Source organism: Podarcis filfolensis (genome assembly GCF_964270895.1).
Source record: "Podarcis filfolensis genome assembly, chromosome: 8".
Taxonomy (NCBI): domain Eukaryota; kingdom Metazoa; phylum Chordata; class Lepidosauria; order Squamata; family Lacertidae; genus Podarcis; species Podarcis filfolensis.
Genome location: NC_139611.1, coordinates 55,286,266 through 55,309,376, shown reverse-complemented (window position 1 = coordinate 55,309,376; position 23,111 = coordinate 55,286,266). Strand labels below are relative to the sequence as shown.

General features: G+C 45.1%; 2 protein-coding genes across 3 annotated transcripts in view; both read left to right on the top strand.

Annotated features, from left to right (window-relative positions):
* The first annotated feature begins 1,283 nt into the window (after nt 1-1,283).
* Nucleotides 1,284-18,527, top strand: CETP (cholesteryl ester transfer protein). The gene is made up of 16 exons (XM_083625250.1): nt 1,284-1,524; nt 1,760-1,874; nt 4,463-4,597; nt 5,025-5,095; nt 5,363-5,450; nt 7,219-7,288; nt 8,210-8,270; nt 9,268-9,359; nt 11,261-11,440; nt 12,249-12,299; nt 12,468-12,638; nt 13,438-13,505; nt 14,038-14,080; nt 14,800-14,869; nt 16,592-16,677; nt 17,807-18,527. The coding sequence occupies exons 1-16, from the start codon at nt 1,401-1,403 to the stop codon at nt 17,879-17,881; spliced, it is 1,500 nt and encodes a 499-aa protein (XP_083481376.1). The 5' UTR covers nt 1,284-1,400; the 3' UTR covers nt 17,882-18,527.
* Nucleotides 18,528-19,709: 1,182 nt separating this feature from the next.
* Nucleotides 19,710-23,111, top strand: part of NLRC5 (NLR family CARD domain containing 5) — a 66,626-nt gene continuing 63,224 nt past the window's right edge. Inside the window, exon 1 of one of the 2 annotated variants that reach the window (XM_083625123.1) lies at nt 19,710-19,886. Coding sequence is in view for 1 of the 2 variants with exons in the window: in XM_083625122.1 (XP_083481248.1) it covers nt 19,863-19,886 (24 nt within the window). In the remaining variant the exon portion in view is untranslated. The remainder of the gene's footprint in view (nt 19,887-23,111) is intronic. The other variant, XM_083625122.1, reaches the window with a different exon arrangement.

The following is a 23,111-nucleotide window of genomic DNA, read 5'->3' as shown; positions in this document are numbered from 1 at the left end:
ATAAGGGTGTAAAGAAGGGTGAAACTGAACTAGGTTTTGCCTCCAACACTTGAGAAACAGGTGAGCCTTCACCCTTTGAGGGAAGCCTGTTAGTATTATAAACATTAGTGTTGTAGTCAAGGGAATCCCACAACTGGGGTGCTGCCACAGAGAAGGTCCTGTTCCACCAAAAAAAGTCCAAGTAGATAAATAGGTACCACTCCGGCGGGAAGGTAAATGGCGTTTCTGTGCGCTGCTTTGGTTTTGGTGTTCAGCTGCACCAGAAGCAGCTTAGTCATGCTGGCCGCATGACCTGGAAAAACTGTCTGAGTGGGAAAGTCAATTCACCTGACGTTGAATTGGGATGTGAATTTTTGGAGAGCTGTGTTCATGATGAAAGCATAGTTGCAGCTCACGAAATATGATTGCTTGGTATCTGCTGATTTTGTCATTGTCTGTTATTTTGATTCATTTATTCTATACATTGAACTTTTGTGTATTTTACTTTTGTTTTAATATGTTGTCCATGACTTTGTGGGCCTTTGGACCAGAAAGCAGTAAATAAATAAACCATAGCATAACATGCACAAACGGATGTTACACGAACCACAATTTAAGAAGGAAATTGACAACCTTTGTGCCTGTTTTAGGGGCTTCCCATTGAGAGATCTGGTTGGCCACTGAAAGAACAGAGTGTTTGGCTTCCCCAACATGATACCCTCCAGATGTTTGGGACTATAACTCCCATCAGCAGCAGCAGCCAGCATGTTGGGTGGAGGGGAGTTGACATCCAAAACATCTGGAGCCTGCTGTAGAGACTTGGAGAAGATCCATATCGCGCCATTTAAGTACAATACTTAAGTACAAAGAATCCTGGGAGCTGTAGTTCCCTCCTACAGAGCTATCATTCCTAGCACCCTTAACAAACTACCTTGCCAGGATTCTTTGGGGGAAGTCACATGCTCTCAGTGTGTGTTGGATGTGCACAGATTTTAGTTAATTCATATTCAGCTCCAGATGTCTCTGGACCAGTGGCGTAGCGTGGGGGGTGCAGGGGGGGCCGGCCGCACCGGGCGCAACATCTGGGGTTTGGGCAAATCCACGGGTTAGGGGGCGCAAATCCACGGGTTAGGGGGCGCAAATTACTTGCCTTGCCCCGGGTACTGACAACCCACGCTACGCCACTGCTCTGGACAGGCAAAGTCATGGTTCTGCAGGGGTTAAGTGGGCTGCAAGAACGTGAGGAAAACAAAGAGGCTGGTCTTAAGCAAGGAAGTGGGTCATGTCCTGCCTGAGGAGGAGTAGAGAGCCATGGGGAGTACAAGGGAGGCAGCTACCTTTCTGGTGGGGACAGTGGAAGGCGGTTGCTCCCGGGATTTGCAGCTCGAGGGCATTCTGCCTTTGGCAAGTATCAGAAAAGGATGGCAAGGATCCTGATTATGTTAGTGAGTCTGCTCAGCAGCTCATTGGCTTGCAGTGCTGAGCCATCATCTTACAGCGACACGAGTGTTGTCTTCCGAATGACGAAGCCAGCTGTACTAGTGCGTAAGTCGTCACAGCTCTCTCACTCTCTCCCCGTGTGTGTTTATAATATCAGTTACCTTTGCTCTTGCTGTCCCCAATCTGGTGCCATCCAGATGTTTTGACCGATGACTCTCGCTGGCCCCAGCCATCTCTGGAGGCACCGTGTTGGCATGCTGGCGCTGAATTGTGGGGTGAATTCAGTTCTGCCGATAGCACCGTTGTCCCTCACAGCTGTGATCACATTCTCTCTTGGCAGTCAATGAGAAAACTGCTCATGTCGTACAGACAGCCTTCCAGCATGCAGACTACCCAGACATCAAGGGGGAGAAGTCTGTCCGGTTTCTTGGGAAGATTGCCTATGGATTGAAAAAGTAAGTGTGGCTCTACTTAAGCTCCCTTATTTATATCTCTCCCATCGCAAACCTGTTTAGCTCTGTTTTGCTGTGTTTCTCATTTTCCTAGTCTCAAGTTCGGTTCTCCACATAGCTGCATATGTATGCCATTAAACAAAAACGTCCTTATGATTATTTGCCAACATTTTAGTGTGATTCTTTTAAAACAAACATTTTATACACACTTTTGCCTAGCATATATATTTTACAAATATTTTTTCCAAATATAATTTATTTATAGAAATGATTTAAATAATAGAATCATAGAATTGTAGAGTTGGAAGGGACCCCGGGGTCATCTAGTCCAACCCCCTGCAATGCAGGGATCTTAACTAGATCATACAATATAGATGGCTATCCAGCCTGTGCTTAGAAACATCCAAGGAAGGAGAGTCCACCACCTCTCATGGGAGTCTGTTCCACTGTCGAACAGCTCTTACTGTCAAAAAGTTCTTCCTGATGTTTAGTCAGTATCACTTTTCTTGTGACTTGAATCCATTGGTTTGTGTCCTGCCTTCCAGAACAGGCAAAAACAAGCTTGTTCCATCTTCCATGTGACAGCTCTTAAGATATTTGAAGATGGCTATCATATCTCCTCTGAGTCTCCTCTTTCTCAGGCTAAACATGCCCAGCTCCCTCAACCATTCCTCATGAGGCTAAGTTTCCAGACCCATGATCATCTTGGTCACCTCCTCTGCACATGTTCCAGCTTCTAATATCCTTCTTAAATTGTGGTGCCCAGATGGGAACGCAGTACTCCAGGTGTGGTGTGACCAAGACAGGATACCACTATTTTTGGGGTGGGGACAGAGCTATTTATAACAATTACAGTGGTCCCTCAGGTTAAGTACTTAATTCGTTCTGGAGGTCTGTTCTTAACCTGAAACTGTTCTTAACCTGAAGCACCACTTTAGCTAATGGGGCCTCCCGCTGCTGCTGTGCCGCCAGAGCACGATTTCTGTTTTCATCCTGAAGCAAAGTTCTTAACCCAAGGTAATATTTCTCGGTTAGTGGAGTCTGTAACCTGAAGCATATGTAACCTGAAGCGTATGTAACCCGAGGTACCACTGTATATGTAAAATAATACCATGAACACCATTTAAAATGTTAAAATCAGAATTCAGCTCTTATGAATTTTATCATGCACTTTTATATTAAAATGCATTTTTTGTACGTTATTTTCACTAACATGTGCTAATTGTGTGTGTTTGTGTTTGCATTTTTGCTCTCACTGTTTGGAGAACTGTATTGCAAAATTCGTAAAACTGCAAATTCTGAAGGATGGGTCTGGTTTTGGTTTGCATCTTGTTTCAGAAAGTGCACATTTGGTAGATTTGCCTTTAAATATGAACTAGGTCAAATTTCTCTTTACCTCGCCTTAAAGTAGGGCTCTTAAAAAGTCTATTTACCAGATAACAGTGCTGTATATTCCAACTGGCAGCAGCCCTCCAGTTCCTCAAGCAGAGGCCTATCCCATCTGCTCCTTGTTGGTCTTCAGCTACTAGGTTTGAGCCCATGGTTTGAATCACAACAGCAGCAGCACCTCATACAAATGGATAGTAAAAAAAGAGAAAGAAGTGGGTCCCCAGTCTCCTTCATGCACAGATACTTGGTAGCATTTTACTAGCTGCTGAAGGATGGGAATTGCTGCCAAATGGAAAACTGTTCAGGTCTGCCTTTACAAAATTGGCTTGCTATGATTTGGGAGGTAGCTTTAACCAAATGTTTAACACAGCATGGCATAGTGGTAAGAGATCAAGCTACAACAAAACAAATCAAAAACCCTTTGGTACTGCCTGGTTTCTGTTCATTTCCTATGCCAATAAATCTGCATTCCCAATTAAACCACCTGCAAGACAACTACTCATATGGAGAGATTTTGTCTCTTAATCTATTTTGGTACAGCATACTGAAAATATGTCTATTATGTGGTTGAAGGGTGGTACTCTACATTTTGTTTGCCTTTAATATATATTTACTGAAATTCAATGCAACACATATTTTTTTAAAAAAAAGGGAGAGAGAAAAGAAATGTGCCAAGTGTGAGCTGGTTGCTTTGCGGGAAGAGAAGGTGCAATAGCTTCAGCACCACCTATCCACATTTTGACTTATTTGATTATTAATTTCTGGATTGATCAGAGCAGCCTGTCCTGGAAGAGTGACATTGGGGGGGGGGGTTGCCTCTAGGGAAGAGAAAGCTCACCAAATGCAGGAGGCAAACACTTGGAGGAATGTGACACTCATAAGGAGAAGCACTTCTTTGCTGGCTGGGGCTGATTGGAGCTGCAGTCGAAAACATCTGGAAGCTCAGGGAAAGCTGATGCCAAAGGCTATAATAAGATGTGCAGGACTCTAGACCACGACTGTGCCACTTCTGTATATGATTTGTTGTGCGTGACCCACAGCTAAAGCTACCATGCAGGATTACACTAGCAATGGGAGGGCTTGGATGTGGTCTGTGAGTGCATTCCAAGGGGACCTGGGGGTGTCTATGTGCCTCTTCCAGCAAAAGAGCCCATCCTGCTTCAATTGTACTAAGCCAGCCATTCTTTGCTTCCCTTCTGCAGCATCCATATTGGAGAACTGACCATAGAAAACACCACAGTTGACCTCAAGGAGGACGACGCCATCAACATCGGAATTCAGAATGTTTCTGCTTCCTTCCAAGGAACCCTCAGCTATGGCTACGTGGGTGGCTGGCTGTGAGTATTTCCAGAGAAGTCCGCATCTGCCAGTTTGGTCCTTTGGGAAGGGGAGGTGATGCAGGTGTGAAAATGGAAACATCAGCTTTGCATTTACCACACAAGCCCCGACTGCATCACATCCAAACAGCACATGTGTGCAGCAGCGCATGTGCTCTGCTCCAAAAACGCCATCCTGCCTGGTTAATTCTACCTGTGTTCCACATGTTCGCAAAATATCACACTGACATTCTATCTGAGAGCACCTCTGCAACAGATGTTGTTGTTTGGTGATTATCATTCTGTGAATTGGCCATATTTATACTGTTATTTGTAGCACAATTCTACTTTTAATGTCATATTTTTATAAATTGCTTCCTGGTCACTGACCGTATTAAAGATATTAAAGATTTAAAGGTGATTATCATTGTTAAAAATATTGTCACAGGGTGAAGCTCATCCATTCTATTGACTTCGAAATTGAGTCATCCATTGATCTGCAGATAAACGTTAAATTGTGTAAGTAGTTGCAGAATATCCTGGGCTATTGAGACTGGTTAGAACAAGGGCTTAATATACGCAAGAGGCAGCAGGTGGGTGTCTCCTTGAGATGAGATTCAGAGGGAGGGGTTAAGGAAAGCCAGTTTCTCCTGTGATGTAAAGTCTGGTTTATTATCTCTGGTTTATTACCCCCTTCCTGGAAAACTGGGGGAAACTATCGGAAGGGAGTACGCAACTGACTCCTGGTTCCTAATAACTTGAGGCATTTGCTTCTCTATTGGACAGTGTCGGATGACGGGCGTGTGATAGTGGACACCTCGGACTGTTACCTGACTTTCCACAAGCTGACCCTGCATCTACAAGGAGACAAAGAGTATGCTTAATTATTTGAAATCCACACCAGGTTTTAGTAGTGCCTGACTTTCACTTGAAGGACTCCCATATTCATCAGGCTAGAAACATAAGAAACTGTCTTATACTGAGCCAGAACATTGGTCCATGAAGCTCAGTGCTGTCCACATTGACCAGCAGCTCTCAAGGGTTCCAAGCAGAGTTCTCTCCCAGCCCTACCCTAGGGACTGAATCTGGGACATTCTGGTGTGCTCTATCAGCAAGCTACAGTCTTTCGTTGTGTAGTCTTATGTAGCTGCTTTGCCACTATCAATCTCCCATTTTGTTGACCATGAAATCAGAAGCCTAAAAGCCAAACTTCCCATAAGGTTAAGCACACCATTGGCAGTTAGTTTCAATTAATAACCTGTGCAGAGGCGTGGGGATGTTGTGGACAGTAGGAGAGGATATATTGATTAAATATTATCCTTTCTCACTCACGCTAGTGAGTCAGTAGCAGAGTACATTCCTCTGTATATTGCAGGAAGCTAGTTGGTAGATGCATTTGAATCTCTTTACTTAAGCAGTCCAGTCTGGCTTGTCCAGATTGGGTTTATTCCTGGTAAATCCCCTTTGTTCCCACTTAAAAAGAATAAAGACACAACACTCCTTTCTTAAAAGTAATGATAAGAAGTTTACTTACATTCAGTTCACAGTAGGTTCCCTGAAAGCAGACTTTAGCTTGAAGTTACAGAAGAGAGTTTGAGTTCATCCCATATGGGAATGAACCCGTGCGCTGCTGGCTGAGAGCCAGCACAGAGCAAAATAGCATCAGTATCAGAAGAGAGCAGCAAAAGAGGAAGGTGGCTGCGTGACTGGCCCTTTTACAGGGTCACGACCATCTACCTGGTCACACGCGGGGGGGGGGGGATGCTCCAGACAGGTGTGACAGGAAGTCCTCCTGGCTGGAGTAACATCCCCCTGTGTGTCCACTCTGGGCAAACAGGAAATGTTGTATTTGACTGCTACAGTGATGCCACATCCCACAAGAAGGGCATTTTCTTCATGGTCCTGTTGCATGGGAAGGGGAGGTTTCACACTTACAGGCTGGTCCTGACTGAAATTCTGCCTCAGAATTGAGGGTTCCACATTTGCTGCTTGAAAACAAAAACAGAGAGACATTCTAATTTTTTTGTGTTTAGCTGTACCTCAAGTCTGGCCTTGAGCATCTTTTAAGATAAACCTTATTAAGAAGGACAGCCCAATACATTTTTCTGCCCAGAGCAAAGTACAAGATGGCAGCCCCTCCCAATCCCACACCCAGAAGTCCACTAGACTGACAGCTGAATCTGACCTCAACACTACTGATGGGTCCGCATTCACCACCACACCTGAGGCAGCAGGCTAGTTAAGTGGGGCAGGCCAGGTTGTGACTGATGGGCAGCGGAATGGTTGGGAGGTGGCTTATGAGGAACAGTCAAGAGTCTGCCACCCCAGCCCCACAGCTTCTGTTATCTGAGGCAGGCGCCTCACTTTGCCTAATGGTAGAGCAGGCAGTGCTCTGCAAGGCTTACTTGCTTGCCCTGACTTCCAATCTCCAGGGTGAATTAGACTTTGGAAGCTTTAAGATGAAAGGTGCTCTTGATAGTTAGCATTTTGATCATCTTTGCATTTGGATTTTATGTTTAGATTTTCTTTTTATGTTGTAGCTCACTTATAGCCCATTAGATAGTGTAGGATAAAAAAATCCAAATCCAAATGTGTTGTAATAATGAACTTCTTGAGCTCACATCCAGTCTTTCTCCATGCAGCCCAGGATGGCTAAAACAGCTTTTTACAAACTTCATCTCGTTTACCTTGAAGCTCGTTCTCAAAAACCAGGTAAGAGACATGGAAAGGTAATTGACACAGGGCTGATGTCTGTTAAATGTCATGCATGCTGGGCATTTGATTAATCAGGCTGCACTATGGCAAATGAAGATATGGAAAGACCTAATTTACATGATCTTAATGAAACAATCTTTTATCTGGCTTTCCTTTTAAAAAGTGACTCAGGATTTAGCTTTCAAGTCCTTGGGAAACAACAAAAGAGGTGCTGTTTCCTTGCAGACTGCAGTCTCTGCCTCAATCTCCTTTTAAACTAGGGACGTATTCCCAGATGATTTTTACAAAAATATGCATTTTACCCTAGCATTGCATTTTTTGTACACATTGATTGGAGAACTGCATTGCAAAGTCTTGAGAAGTGTGAATTTTGGAGGCTGTTTGTGTTTCATTTTGCATGTTTTTTTGGAAAGCGTGAATTCATAAATTAGTGTTTAGATGTGAACTGAATTTAATTCCTCCTCTGTCTCAATTCACACAATGCTATTCAATGGTGCTGCTTCACACATCCATCTGTGAGTCATCTAGGAACAGTGGCGTAGCGTGGGTTGTCAGAACCCGGGGCAAGGCAAGTAATTTGCACCCCTAACCCGTGGATTTGCGCCCCCTAACCTGTGGATTTGCGCACCCTAACCCTAACCCCCAGATGTTGCGCCCGGTGCGGCCGGCCCCCCCTGCACCCCCCACGCTACGCCACTGTCTAGGAAACTGCCTTATACTGAGCTAGACCATCTAGTTTAGTATCTAGCTTAGTACTGCTTACACTGACTGGCAGCAGCTCTCCAGGATTTCAGGTAGGGGTCTCTCCCAGCCCTAGCAAGAGATGCCAGAGACTGTACCTGGGATCATCTGCTTGCTGCTCCAATAATGAGCTACAGCCTTTCCCCAAACATGAACATCTCTTTTCCTCTTTTACAGGTGTGTAAAGAAATTAACTATATTTCTCAGCTACTGGCAGATTATGTGCTTGAGACGTCAGGTAAATCTCTGTTCACTTTTGTTGCTGTTCCATTTCTAAAAATTATTATTAAAAGCTCTTACTCCTCCATTTATATAACAGTCTCACATGGTATGTATAGTCTGCTGCTATAGTCTTCAGGGCTACACTTCAGTCCACACACTTTGCATCTGCACCCAACTGGATTTCAAATGTCCTTAGCTAGAAACTAGAAAAAAGTAAAGTAGCAGGGTTGGCTGGGACAGATCCTGCTGCCTGCTGAATCTCCCTGGAGTCCTAATTTTAAGGCCCACTGGCCATGTGAGGAATGGAGTATTATATTCTGAAAGACTTGTGGGAGTATCCTGCAGGGGATAAGATGCATTTGGGTCATGCTTTGCTTGAACACGAGGAAATGCCCTCACCAAAAACAACCCCATGGCTCCAAAACATGGCCAAAAGCATGACGTTTAGGTCAAAATGACCAGGGGATGGAGCAACTTCCCTAGGAAGGAATGTTGCAGCATTTGGGACTTTTTAATTTAGAGAAGAGGCAACATGATAGAAGTTTATGAAATTATGTATGACATGGGAAAAGTGGCTAGGGAAAAGTTTTTCTCCCTATCTCATAACACTGGAATTTGGGGGCATCAAATGAAGCTGATTCAGGACAGATAAAAGGAAGACTTCTTCATGCAGCTCAGCATAGTTAAACTGTGGAATTTGCTCCTTCAGGAGGCAGTGATGGCAACCAACTTGGATGACTTTAAAAGAGGATTAGACAAATTCATGGAGGAAGAGGCTATCAATGGCTTCTAGTTAAGATGGCTGTGCTCTGCCTCCACAGCTTTCAAATTTCAGTTGCTGGAAACCACAGGAGGAGTAGAGAGAGCCCTTGTGCTTGGGACCTGCTTGCGGGTTTCCAACAGGCATCTGGTTGGCCACTGTGAGAACAGGACGCTGGACTAGAAGGGCCATGGCTCTAACTTAGTAGGCTCCTCAACATGTTCTAAAAGCACACTCTTTAATTTTCTGGTAGCCAACTTCCTTAAAGATGGGGATATCGGAGTAGATATTTCTGTGACCGCATCTCTGGCAATCAAAGCAAATTACATAGAATCGTACCACAAGGTAAGACAATTCCCACAAAATAAACTTCCGTGTGTGAAGGAAAGGGCAATTGTTGATGACGCAAACCCTGCCTCTTTATAGTTGCTGAAGGTGAGAGCCAGGTCACCTCCACACAATGGCTCCCCTCAAGAACCCCAAGAACAGGAGTTAAGAGTGCTGGGAAGTGTAGTTCTGAGGGATAAAATGACAGTTCCCATAAAAGTAGGTGAAGCAATGTACAGTGGTACCTCAGGTTACAAACGCTTCAGGTTACATACACTTCAGGTTACAGACTCCGCTAACCCAGAAATAGTACCTCGGATTAAGAACTTTGCTTTAGGATGAGAACAGAAATCGTGCAGAAGTGGCGCAGCAGCAGCAGCAGGAGGCCCCATTAGCTAAAGTGGTGCTTCAGGTTAAGAACAGTTTCAGGTTAAGAACAGACCTCTGGAACGAATTAAGTACTTAACCCGAGGTACCACTGTATATCAGAGGTTTCTACACATACACCTCTCTGCCCTCCATCGAGGCAAGCAAAAGGGAGGATTGCAGCGGAAAGGCACATCCTGGCGAGGCAGAAGTCCTGGAGGAGAGCCAGTGAGGGTGTGGCTTAGCAGAGACCTCCCCACCAGGCCAGACAGAGAAGCCTAGAGGGTCACATTTGTCCTCTAGGACTGTGATACCCACCAGTGGTCTAATATGCCTATAGCCTTCTTCTCAGTCACAAAAATGCAGGAGTTCCATGCAATTCCTGTGGAAGGTGGATGATTCCATCCTACGATTCTGAACTCATCATTCTCCCAGTGCCCTTCTGTGCACAATGTCCCATTCAGCAGAAGTCTTGGTGTTTCTACCAACCAGGGCTGGCCCATTCATGGGACCAGGTGAGTCAATTGCCTTGGGTGGCAGGGTCCATAGGGGCAGCAGATCCTGATCTAGATATTTCTTTCCCTCTTGTTCCTGGTGTTGATACTCAACTCAACTCACCCCTTCTTCCCTGGCCAGGGGGAAGACCATTTTGTGGTTTGCCTCAGGTGCCAAAATATATTGGGCTGGTCCTGTCACCAACCAATATGACAACAACAGCAAAGTTTCTTTAAAACAAACATACTTATTATGACACAAGCTTTTCCGGACTATTGTCTGCTACTTCATCACTTGCATGAGGCATCATCCCTGGGGCCTCTAACTACATGGGATGTTAATGAGGTGATTAGCGATCATGCTATGTGATTTTTCTAAATTAAATACCAGGTGAAGAGGGAACAGTTGTTGCCAAGATTGCCCACAGGCTGTGATGAAAGGGAGGGTTTGTACTTTGTGTATGCTTAATTTCAGTTTGCGTTTACTTCTGCTGTTTTTCTTTATATTTTTGTTCTTGTGTGGTATTGAAGTGTCTTGTTTAAAAATTTTTAAACACAAGCAAATGTGTTGGATGCATTTTCCTACAAGGAGATTGTCGGTCCCTCTAGACATTGAGGTGTTTATGTGTGACTCCCACATTTCAATAACCCTTTCGCACTTACAAATGTTTTTTGGGGGAATACCAATTCAGTGCCTGTCCCATCACTTTCTGCTGAAATCACAAAACTTTTCGTACTGCAAATGTTGTGGGTTGTGTGTGTGTGTCCCGTTTTTGTTGCTCTATAGCACTGGAGTCACCCCTCCAGATGTCAACGATGCTGTTACACTGGGGAAGTATCGCAGAAGACCGAATACAGCAAAATGATGTGTGGAGGGTCCAGAATGAATCCACTGCTAATGCACTACTGTTGTGTCAGTGAAATGTTGCAGAGAACCTCCAGTCTGGAGGAGCCCTGCTTCTCTGCAAGAAGCAGCCCCCTATCCTCAGAGGTACACAAGGAACATCTGCAGTTGGTTTTCAGTTCATAAAGCCCACTCACATTTTCTTCTCTTGAAAGGGCCTCGTCGTGTACCAGAACCATTCAGGCATCTTCCATGACTCTGCCTTCACACCGTCTCTGCTGACTGATTCCAAAATGGTCTATTTCTGGTTTTCAGACCAAGTCCTCAATTCTGTGGCCTTGGCAGCTTTTCTAGATAAGCGCCTGGAGTTAACACTCACAGGGGAAAAATTAAAGGTAATTTTTGCAGGTGGCCATTTGACTTGGCTTCACTTGTGGGGTTTGGATGGCAAGGCGTGGTCATCTCCTGCTAGCAAGAAGCACCAGTTTCACCCAGTTGGTTGGGCCAGGGAGCTTCTTATAGGGGGGCGGGGGTTGGGATTCAGGGCACAGCACCTCACCCACTGTGGCCTATCAGGGTCTCTCTTGCTAGTGTGGATGACCACCCTGTAGTTCCCCTCTTGGTCAGGTGGTGGTGCTTGGGGTCAGTTGCAGCCTCTAATCACCCAAGTTGCTGATTTAGTCCCTTTTGCCGGCTCAAATCAAGATACTTAAAAGTGCTCAAAAGGGGCTCCCTTTTAAGGAGGGCAAAGGAAACAAAAGTTTTTCCCACCCAACCTTCTATATATTCCACGTGTGTAAGACAACATACAATTTCTTCTTGTGCTTGGGACACATAAGCTGTGAATTTCCCTTTTTTAGGGATGTGCATTGGATACATTCATTGTTTTTGTTATATGATGGAAGATTGACCTCTTCACTTGAGTTTTCCATATGCGTGTGTGTGTACACCCACCCAATTCGTGATTGCATATTGATTTTAATCTTGTATATTTATACATTGCTGTAACCTACCCTGGTGGTGGTGGTGGTGATGATGATTCCATGCATAGAAGTAGAACTTAGTACATCAGAACTGCTGTGATTCCCACATTGCAGGGCTTGAACTAGATTGCCCTTTCCACCCTTCCCAACCCTACAGTTCTGTGATGCTAGGAAATACAAGTACATTTTACTTCTTCATCTTTTGCGTCTTTTTTTAAAGGAAATGTTTGAAATTGAAGAGCTGAAAACTCAACAGGAGATTGTGCAAAAGGTAACTTTTGGCCAAATCCCAACCTATCATTTGACGAGTAGGTAGCACATGGTATTGCCTGGATATTGCCTGAACTATTTTCAAGTCTGATTCTTCTTCTTCTTCTTAAAATCAAGCTCTGTTGCTTGGCATCAGCAGCCACACTATGTCTGTCTTTATGCCCCCCAGATTTTTCGGGGTGCCTCCTACAATGACTCCCTGGCTAAGGTGTGGAGCCTTGACCCTCCTCAGATTATCCTCCAGCCCGAAGGAATCATTGTGAAGTCATCTGTGGCTGTGGAACTCAGTGTTCCTCTGCAAGGCGAAGGTCCCCCCTCTGTAGCTTTGTATTTCGAAAAGGTAAGTGAATTTGCAGTTTGCATTTTGGAGACAGGAGCCAAAGGCCCACTGGTCACAAATCAGCCACCATTTGCAAGCGCATGTGATGTGGAACAAAGCGGGCGTCATGGAATATAGGAAACTGTCTTATCCAGAGCCAAAGCCTTGGTCTATCCAGCTCAGTATTGTCCACACTGGTTAGCTGGGGCTCTTTGGGGTTTCTGGAAAAATCTCCTTCAGTCTTACTTGGAGGTGCTGTAAATTGAACCTGGGACTTTCTGGGTGCAAAGCAGATGCTCCTGCATGGAGCTATGGCCTTACAATTCTGTTAGGATGCAGGTGGGCTCAGAGAATCAAGAAGAGAGCACTGCTGGATCAGTCAGCTCAGGAGCTCTGCCATAAAGAGAACATCTCACCTGGGAGAGGGACAGTGGGAAAGGTGTCCCTGTGAATTCTCATTGATTTCTCAGCTGCTTTCAACTTTTATTACTCCAGCATGTAATTAAAAACCCTAAATTCTTCAATAAATCAGCTGTTGGATTGTCTGACGTGTTCTAACTTAATAGGTCAGTTTTTAAATATCCCCTGTAAATCTGTAATCATTCATTCATCAAGAGACGTGATTTATTTCCTGTCCCACACACAGTTCTTATTAATAAACATAAGAGCAGCTATTTAAAAATTTACCGTCATTTCTCTGTCCTCTTATAAAATTCTTTAATGTAACCAAAGTAACTAATAAAGTCATGATTTCTAATGCATTCTATGTTTCTTTAAATGCACTCACAAACCTCTCCGTTCCGCCTTTCCCTCCCTGCAGGAAGTCACCGTCACAGTCCAAGCTTCGTATATGCAAAAAAACCTATACCTACATCACTCCGAGGCCATGTATGTATCGCGCTTCCATTGTGCAGAGAGAGGACTGGGGCTTCCAGGTGGTCACTGTTTTGAGGTGGGATTCAATCACATACTGGCAACCTCAGGTGCCACAATTAAAGTTGGTTTTGGCACCCTCAAAAGCAGACCTCTTGTGATGAGAGAAGTGCCAGGGAAATGCCCTGGGAAGCCTGGAATAACAATTGCTTGGCATAAGGATGCATAACCTCCTCACAATAAAGAAAGCTGAATAAACAAGCCACCTGGAAGCATCTAAGGGAGATCCACACCATGCATTTAAAGTATACCCAATGCACATTTAAAACATGCGACGCCCCCCCCCAATCCTGCGAACTGTGGTTTGTTAAGGGTACTGGGAGCTGTGGGTCCAGGGCTACTGTAGTTCTCTGGATTCTTTGGGAAAGTCATGTGCTTTAAATGAATGGGTGTGGCTTTGCCACTAGAGTTCCTGGGTATGCAAAAGGGGCTGGGAAAGGTGCCTGCTCACACTTGCTTAAACACTTGGCTTCTTATTTCCCTACAGGATAGAGATCAAAAAGCTTAAACGTGCCGCGGATATAGCTGTGGTGAGTATCCAGCATTCATGCTTCTGTGCTTAAAGTGTTGAGCTGAAACTAATCTCCCTCCTCTCTCAAATATTCTCTGGATGTACCAGTGAATCTATCAACCAAAGATGTTGCAGTAGCATCAGTACTAAGATAAATACCGAAAGAGCACTGTCCAACCTGGCAGGGTTGTTGTGAGAATCGCTGAAAGAATATATGGGAAGGGTTTTAGCATTTCAAAGCAAAGCACATGCCAAGTGTCACAATTCTTCTGCCTTCTGCTGCTGGGAAAATTGGACAGGGGTTCACTCAAGATAAGCCCAGCTTGGCACCATAAAACAGTCTTCTGCTTTAACAACCAAATTTGTCCAGGGATCGAAGCATTGGGAGGTTTTTGCATCCCCCATAGCACAAAGTCCTTTGCAGAAGCACAAATCATATTTTGTTTCAGTTACTGTATTATGTTTTGTTTGTATAATTAACAGAAAACTTCATTAAGGATATGCTTATACCTATATTTTTTAAAGCATAGGGTTGCACTGTCCACTATCTACAATCAATTGTTGGTCCGCCCTTCCCCAATCTATACCCCAAATATTTTGGGGTACAGCTTCTATCAGCCCCAGGCAGCATGTTGTAAAATGCCACATACATCAACGGCAGGGGTAGAAATAATGAACTAGTAATAACAATAAAGACTTCTGCAATAAATGACTTTGCTTGCAACGTTTTAATTTCAGAATGATGAAACTCTAAAGCACATTTTGGAGAAAATCGTCTCAGTTGCCGGGATCCCAGAAGTGGTATCAAGTGAGTTTATTTGCTAAGTGTCAGTGTAGTAGCTCTGAGTCTTGAGTGGCAGGAAGGCAAAACAAGTGAGGAAATTCACTTCAGTGGAGTTTGGCTCAGAAATGACTTCCCAGGGCTCTTTTTTAAAAACCCAAGTTGCAGGCCTTTGAGCCAACAACATATCCCTGTTGCTGGGTTTCTGAGATCTCCTGAGGAGGAGGAGTTTGGATTTGATATCCCGCCTTTCACTCCCTTTAAGGAGTCTCAAAGCGGCTAACATTCTCCTTTCCCTTCCTCCCCCACAACAAACACTCTGTGAGGTGAGTGGGGCTGAGAGACTTCAGAGAAGTGTGACTGGCCCAAGGTCACCCAGCAGCTGCATGTGGAGGAGCGGAGACGCGAACCCGGTTCCCCAGATTACGAGTCTATTGCTCTTAACCACTACACCACACTGGCTCTGAGTGAACACAGATGGCTTCCCCACACTTCCTCTTGTCTTGCTGCTTTCCCCTGGGGGAAACTGATCTTTAGCGCTCCATCAGAGCAAATTCGGGTTTTCTCCAGATGGATGTTTGCTCTGATTTAACACTAAAGAGCAGGTTTTCCCTGGGAAAGAGGGGCAGGCTCTTCTCACGACCTATCTGGTGATGTCAGGGACTGAATCTAGAACCTTGTGCACACAAAGTACTGGTATGTGCCCTTCCCCCAGTGGCAGACCTACATTTGTGGGTCCCTGAAGCTTGAGCTGTTACCAGCAGTGAGGTCTAGGAAACTATTCTTCTCTTCTTTGGTAGGGTTGTTTACCACAACCTCTTCAACATCTGTGCTACTGACTCTCAAACTTTGGGATTGTTGAAATATATACAACAACAAAAATAATCCATTTCAGTCATGTGACTCAAATCGTGTCTTCTAGACCCATTTTTTTATTTGTTGTTTAGCCATTTAGTCATGTCCGACTCTTCGTGACCCCATGGACCAGAGCACGCCAGGCACTTCTGTCTTCCACTGCCTCCCGCAGCTTGGTCAAACTCATGCTGGTAGCTTCGAGAACACTGTCCAACCATCTCGTCCATATAGCAATGTGGTCTAAAGTCACTTCTGGGGCCCCTCCAGGATTAGGGCCCCTGAAGATTAAGTTTACTTAGTTTCATAGTAGATCCCTGCCTTCCACTCAGTTATGACCCCGAAAACAGATGAAGCTTCCTTATACAGTGTCAGATCAACTGGCCCATCTAGCTCAGAACTGTCCACAATGACTTGCAGCAGCTCTCCACAGTTTCAGGAACAGAGTCTTTCCCAGCCCTACCAGGAGATGCCAGGGATTGAACCCGGAGCCTTCTGCATGCCAAGCAGAGGCTCTACCTCTGAGCTACAGCCTTCCCCAAGAGGGACCCTGCTTCTGTAAAACTAAATGGTGGTGGTAATTCCATTTCTTGCCCACCTTTCACCATGAGAGCCTAGGGCAGCAATTTAAAAATACAATCTTCAAATTAATTTATTTTATAACAAATTGCAATAAAAAGACAGGGTGCGGCCTAAATTATATACATCTCAGCAGAGCATGACTTTTTGCCTCATTATGTTGCACAGTCTTCATGGGAGGCAGGTGCAATGTAATAAATGTTAGCATCAGTCCCAGAAAACTTCCCCGCCCAAAACAACCACCACTACTTACCCATTGCTGCAAACCACGGTTATTACTGTGACATCAGACAAATCTGGTTCAATTTGGTTTCACAGGATTTGAGAGGAACATAAGTTCCCTGTTGAGCAGCAAAGGACTCAACCATTTCGACATCATTGATCCTGAGATAGTAACCAAAAAGGCAAGTACAGTTTGATGTATTGGGGCTTATATATCACCCAGCACTATGTCAGTGACCAAACAGCAAAAATATTTTGTGCTTGGCCCTTCCATAGCAGTGGAAAATCCAGGGCACCCATAAAAGGGTTGATTTCATTTGGAAGACAGATTCCTGAGCCAATAGTACAGCGGGGTGCAGAACCAAGCACACTGGCTGTACCAGATTCATAGCTGAAGTGTGTCAAAAGTGCCTTGGCCCAGTATACCTGAAGGAGCGTCTCCACCTCCATCGTTCAGCCTGGACACTGAGGTCCAGCTCCGAGGGCCTTCTGGCGGTTCCCTCACTGCGAGAAGTGGGGTTACAGGGAACCAGACAGAGGGCCTTCTCGGTAGTGGCACCTGCCTTGTGGAACACCCTCCCATCAGATGTCAAGGAAATAAACAACTATCTGACTTTTAAAAGACATCTGAAGACAGCCCTGTTTAGGGAAGTTTTTAATGTTTGCTTTTTTTTATGTGTTTAATATTCTGTTGGGAGTTGCCCAGAGTGGCTGGGGAAACCCAGCCAGATGGATGGGGTGTAAATGATTTATTATTATTATTAGTCCCAGGCTGTGTGTGTCAACCCTAGGGCTGGCCCTGGATGTTTTGCCATTAGAGGCAGAACAAAAATTGCTGCCCCTGCCTCTTCCGCTGTACACCCATTGCCATGTGCCCAGCTGTCCCACACCCACTGTTATTTGCGCACATGCTGCCAGGCCCACAGCACAGGAAAGAGGAGGAGGCTGATAAGCACAGCAGATGATAAGCAGCACACTTCTTGGAGACTGGATCTGCTGCCCCTCCCAGCCATCCAAAGCCTGGCCCCCTGAGGCGGCTGCCTCACCTTGCCTCATGGGGTGGCTGGCCCTGGCCAACTGGTTTAGAAATGTTTCTTTGGTGCTTCTGCACTACACTGAGTTTGACACTCTTGCACTTTTGATGTCCACAGCTTCCACAGCATTTCCTGCCCGAAAACTGGGCTGGATGTGTCTGTTGTTGCTCTATCAGTTGTTGTCCTGTCTGCAGGCAAAGGTGTGTCCTACCATCCTGTGCATTTTCCATTGCAATTCAGTTTGCCCACTTCATCCTGCACTTTTCCCCCCATCCAGGGACACTTAATTCTCCAGATGGACTTTGGCTTCCCACACCATTTGCTTGCAGAGTTTCTGAAGACTACTTTGTAGAAGGAAGAGGAGAAAGAAAAATAAAGGTGATCCAGGTGTATGAGCAATCTGGATGCCCAAGAGAGCTGGTGATCCATTTATTTCCATCTCCTTCCCTGTGATCCCAGATGGATTTCCTGCCAGGACTGAGGCTCTGTCTGCGAGTTTTCTCCTTGACTGTCTCCTGCAGGATAAACTCTCTTGGAAAAGCTCTGGGAATCCCTGGCTCTTAGTGTGACAAGAAGCTGAGTCTCCACAGCTGGAGCACAGTGCTTCAAAAAGGGATTGACACCCGCCCTACAATGTTGAGCCTGTCTATATTGGATGTGTGATGGCTTTGACCAGCTTTCTCCAACCAGGAAAACAGCTGCCACAGGGGGAAAGCATGAGCCTGGCTTGCTGGCTTCCATTTTCATGACGCCCCCAAACCCCATTTGGGAGTCAGTTTATGTGCATTGCTTAACTGCCACAATGACAGCAAGCTTTAGGAAATGGCCTCAAGAATCTTCTCACTATGCAGCTGAGTGTCTTGCTCTCTCAGACCACTCTGGGTCAGAGAAAGGACACCTTTCCACCAAATTCTGGAAAACTTTCTTTCTTTTTTCATTTGAATGCCATGTGCTTCTTTTGTTTCCTAAAAATAAACCTGGTTTTCTGTTTTACCGCATTGCTGTGCCTGTTGTTGTCTAAACCTACTTGTATACTTAAAAACCTTCTGTAATCCGTCATACTTACTAGGGAAATTTAGGTACCTCCAAAGGCCTAAAGGGCTGTTAGTAAAGTCCTGATTTTCAGGGGGTTTGACTAGGTGAATTTTGGGTCCCTTGCAACTCTACAGTTCTGCGATTCTATAAGGTTACCTGACTCATCTTGGTGAGGGCAGGGTCAGCAGAGGGAATTACAGTTTTGGAGAGCTTTGGAGTTTTTTTATGGGAACTGGTTGTAGATACAAGAGGAGAAAGCTAACTGCAAAAACAAAACAAAAGCACCCTGCTACCCTGTGTGGTTCTGATTTTCCCTACCTGCTTCACATTTCTCCTCCACAAATCAAAAATATCTCAGTCCTTGGTCTTAAAAAGGTCCTGCTCCAGGGAATACTTCTAGATCCCCCTACAATTTGAGAAACCCAAACTAGTGTTATTTACTACGTTTCTAGATAGAAATTTAAATATCATTCCTAAAGATCTAAGTCTCCACATTGAGTCTCAACAGAGTCATTTCCTTCTGACTGTATGAGCAGGTGCAGCTCAAAAGTGGAAGTTGCTTCAGAACATAAATATCGACCAGAGGTACCAAAAGATTTGGCAATGTGATCTTTTAGAGAAATCCACACAAATACTAAGAGGTAACCAGGGGCAAAAGATAATGGAACCATTCAAGAAAATATGGAAGGCGCTCATTGCTTACACAAGTATAAAGGATGATGTCTGCCTTCTGCCTCAATGTAACTCTTGATTATGGAACTTTTTAGTTATTTTCTCTCTTCATCTACAAATCTTAAAAAGAAAATTTGAAGCAGAAAGAAAGTGCTAAGATTATCAGTAAGTAGAGTTACCGAGCTGTTTTAAGCCTGTCATGTTAATACTCACCCTTTGCATGTTTCCTTTAACCTGTCTCTTTTCTTTTTTTTTTTTTTTTTAATTGAATATGCCCAAACTCAGGAAGGTGTGCTGATGCATGCCTGGATAAGCCTGCACTGATCCAGCTGGGCAAAGTTGGTGCGCATTGGCTGGGCTTGCCTTAAATCATTCAGAGATGCTGAGCTGCAGGCAGCCTGGTCTGCCTTACAGACACATGATTTCCTAGCAATGCCTTGCCTATTTCTGGCTAGGCCTTTCAACAGTAGCCCCAGTGAAGTTTCACTTTCGGATTCAATGCTGCTCTTGCTGCCAGGCTGACGTGCAGCTGGGGCTGGCCGCTTGGCAGCTGCGTTGCACTTGCCGCGCCGAGACATGGAGTAGACTGGGGAGAGAAAGTGGGTTGCTGGCCGCTCCGAAGGAGAATGACTGTCTTCTTACTGCCGAAGGTATGTAGGAGCCTCGGAGAGAGCGAAATAAGCGGACTGAGTTTCTGGTTTTTCCTGCAGTGGTGGGATTTCTCTGGCCACGAGATGGCGCTTTTGTCTGATTTCCACTCGCAAGGCTCCCTGGCGGCTTTGCCTTTTCTTCTGAGTGTATTGGAAAATGGCAAAGGAAAGGAGGCGCGCGGGCTCAAACCTGGAAAGTCCTGTCTGAGGAGTTTAATGCGAGAAATGCAGCGGTGCAAAGGCTGCTTACTGGGAAGTCCTACCGACGCATGAGGATTTTAATTTGTAGAAAGAGCAAAAGGTGGTTGCGTGCCTTGAAATCTTGAAACCTCTAAGCCTAGATATGCAAGTCTTGTACTGAGGGAAGCGTGCACGTGGTCTGCACACGCTACTGAAATCGCCTTTCCCAAACATCCAGGTGTTTCCAAGTATCCTGCTAGGGCTGATGGTGATGGAAGCACAGCTGTGCTGCCTGGGACTGAGGAGAACAGCGATGGGGTGGTCGGGAGCCATGGCGGGGGCGCACGAAGACCCCTTACTTTTCCTGCTGCCTGCAAGGTCTCTCGCTTTCCAGCCCTAGGGCCACCCAAGAAGCAGGGAAGAGGAGCTTTTAACCACTGTGTGTGCTCCAAAAGCTAAGAGCTGTTCGACAGTGGAACGGGCTGCCTCAGGAGGTTGTGGACTTCCCTTCCTTGGAGGTTTTTAAGCAGAGGTTGGATTGCCATCTGCCATGGATGCTTCCTGCATTGCAGGGGGCTGGACTAGATAATTCTATTCAATGATAGGCTGTCATCCTCTAAAGCGAGCTAGTTCTCTTTATTTTCTAGGTGAAGGGATTTTTTTCCTCTTGGTATGAACACTAGACAGGAAGTGACAGACGCCCACCACTGTCTGAGGTGACATAGTCTCCAAACAAAGGCAGACATCCTCAGTAAAACTGACTCCTCAGTGCCTTGATTACTGCACCTGCTGCATCGTTCTCATGGGGACTCCCTGCTGTTATAGCACTTTGCACATGCCTTGGAATGTAGCCATCAGAGTTCTCTGCTGTACTTAATAATAATAATTTATTTATACCCCACCCATCTGGCTGGGTTTCTCCAGACACTCTGGGCAACTCCCAACAGAATATTAAAAACACAATAAAACATCCAACATTAAAAACTTCCTTAAACACATATAACCATTGACTTCCGGAGGCGGCGCGACCGGTAATGGCTGCCTTCTCCGAGTAAGGAGAAGGGAGCTCCGCTGTAAACGGGTCGTCCGCTACGGCGAAGCGGAGACCCATTCAGGAAAACCACAGGTGGCAGAAGCCTGTGGTCTCGGGACCCGGCGGGCGCCAGAAGCAGCCCCCAAAACGTTGAAGGGACCCCGTAAGGGGCTCCGGATCGCGGAGGGGGTAGCGGCGCTGTGGGTCGTTGCGCAAACAGCGAAGTGAAGCCGCATTGCTGTTGCCGGTCAGCGCTGTCCTTTCTTCCTGCAACTTTTCTGAACTTTGGAAACTACAACCCGTGAGTAAATTTGGACATTGAAAACTTTCTGAAACTTTTGTCAACTTTCTGAAACTTTTTGAGAACTTTATGAAACTTTTAAAACTTTTTTAAAAAAAGTTGAAATCTGGCTGAAAACGGAGTGAGGATAAGCAGGAAGCCCATCTCCCGCTATACTGAACTTTAAGCAAAGAGCAGGAGGAGTGGAGACAAAAAGTTATGCGTTAACTAAATGCTGGCACCCTGTTAAAGCAGTTTTCTGAGTGAAAGACTTTGAGCTATTGACTTTTGCTGGTCATATTCGGGGTGCACTGATATCCTTCTTCTGTGGCACCAGTGGATTATAAAATAAATAAGAATCTCTGGTGCTGGAGCTGCCTGGATGAGCACCAGTTTGCAACTTTGGATACATTGAATTCAGGTTTTGAAACATTCTGAGTTGGAACTGGATACTTTGAAACTGTTGCAGTCAAGGCACTGTAAGAAACACTGTTTTGCTTTAAGTTTTACTCTGCTAAAAATAATACATTGTGGAGGCGATAGACATGGATTTAAATTTATAAGCTTAACTTGGATTTGATCTTTTCCCTGAAGACGTATTAAGCTCCCTCTAGAGGATTTTGGACTTACAGCAGTGACTTTGTTTTACTTTCCCTTTCCCGGCCTCTGTTTGACTATTGCATCTGGGACTCTGCTTTCTCATGGGAACAACTTGGATTGACCTTGGATTACAGATAACTTTGGAATGAGTGGCGCAAGGAGAAGAGGAAGGACTAAACAAACAACTCTAACTTTATCTGCAGCCTCACAGCGTAGATCTTCTGTGCCGGCCTTGCCTTCCACTTTGCCTCCAGACATAGAGGCGGCCTCCCTAATACAGGCAGGGGAGGGTGAGACAGAGGAGCTGCACCTGGGAGATATGGCTTCAGGGACAAGTAGCTCTGTCTTGGAGAAAATTTTGGAGAAACTGGAGGCTCTGGACAAGAAGGCTGATTTGCATACAGCTAAAATTGAACAGAACACAGAAAGCTTGAATAAGCTGACTGGACAAGTTGCACAGAATGCCCAGTCTATTGGAGAATTAAAGGAGGCTGTAGGTGAAAATCGTAAACTGGCTGAAGATACTAGTCAAAGATTGGAAGAACTTGAGAAAGAAGTAAGACCACTCAGCAAACAAGTTGGAGAACATCAGATTTACTTTTCGATGACAGAACTGCGAAACAGGGAGACCAACTTGAGGATACGGTCAATACCAGAGGTGGAAGAAGATAATTTTATTGAATTTCTAACTAAGGAATTTGCCAAGTTTTGGAAGTTAGAGGAAAAAGACTTTAAAATTGTATCTGCTTTCAGGCTTGGCAGAGTCAGAAGGACAGAGAAGCCCAGAGATTGTTTGATAACACTGAGATCAAAGGAGGAAAGGGACAAGATTTTGGGCCTGCACTACGAAAAGTCACTAGACATTTTGGGCAAGAGAATTGAAATCTACAAGGACATTCCTAAGCAGTTGCTGGACCTTAGATCTAACTACACGGAATTGGCAAGACTGTTGAGAAGCAACGCAATTATCTTCAGGTGGGAGTTTCCACAAGGATTATCCTTTACCTACAGAGGGAGAAAGATCAAAATCAAAACAGTGGAAGATAGAGACAAGTTTTTGGGAGCACACGGAGAAGACCTCCACAAAGGACTTGGATTGCCAGCGCCAGAACTTCCAGGGGAGCCCGCCCCC

Excerpts from the sequence above, each read along its gene's own strand:
- CETP (XM_083625250.1), top strand. The coding sequence starts at position 1,401 with ATGGCAAGGATCCTGATTATGTTAGTGAGTCTGCTCAGCAGCTCATTG. Across the intron at positions 5,451-7,218 it reads CATCTACAAGGAGACAAAGA|CCCAGGATGGCTAAAACAGC; the intron begins GTATGCTTAATT and ends TTCTCCATGCAG. Across the intron at positions 12,639-13,437 it reads TAGCTTTGTATTTCGAAAAG|GAAGTCACCGTCACAGTCCA; the intron begins GTAAGTGAATTT and ends CCCTCCCTGCAG.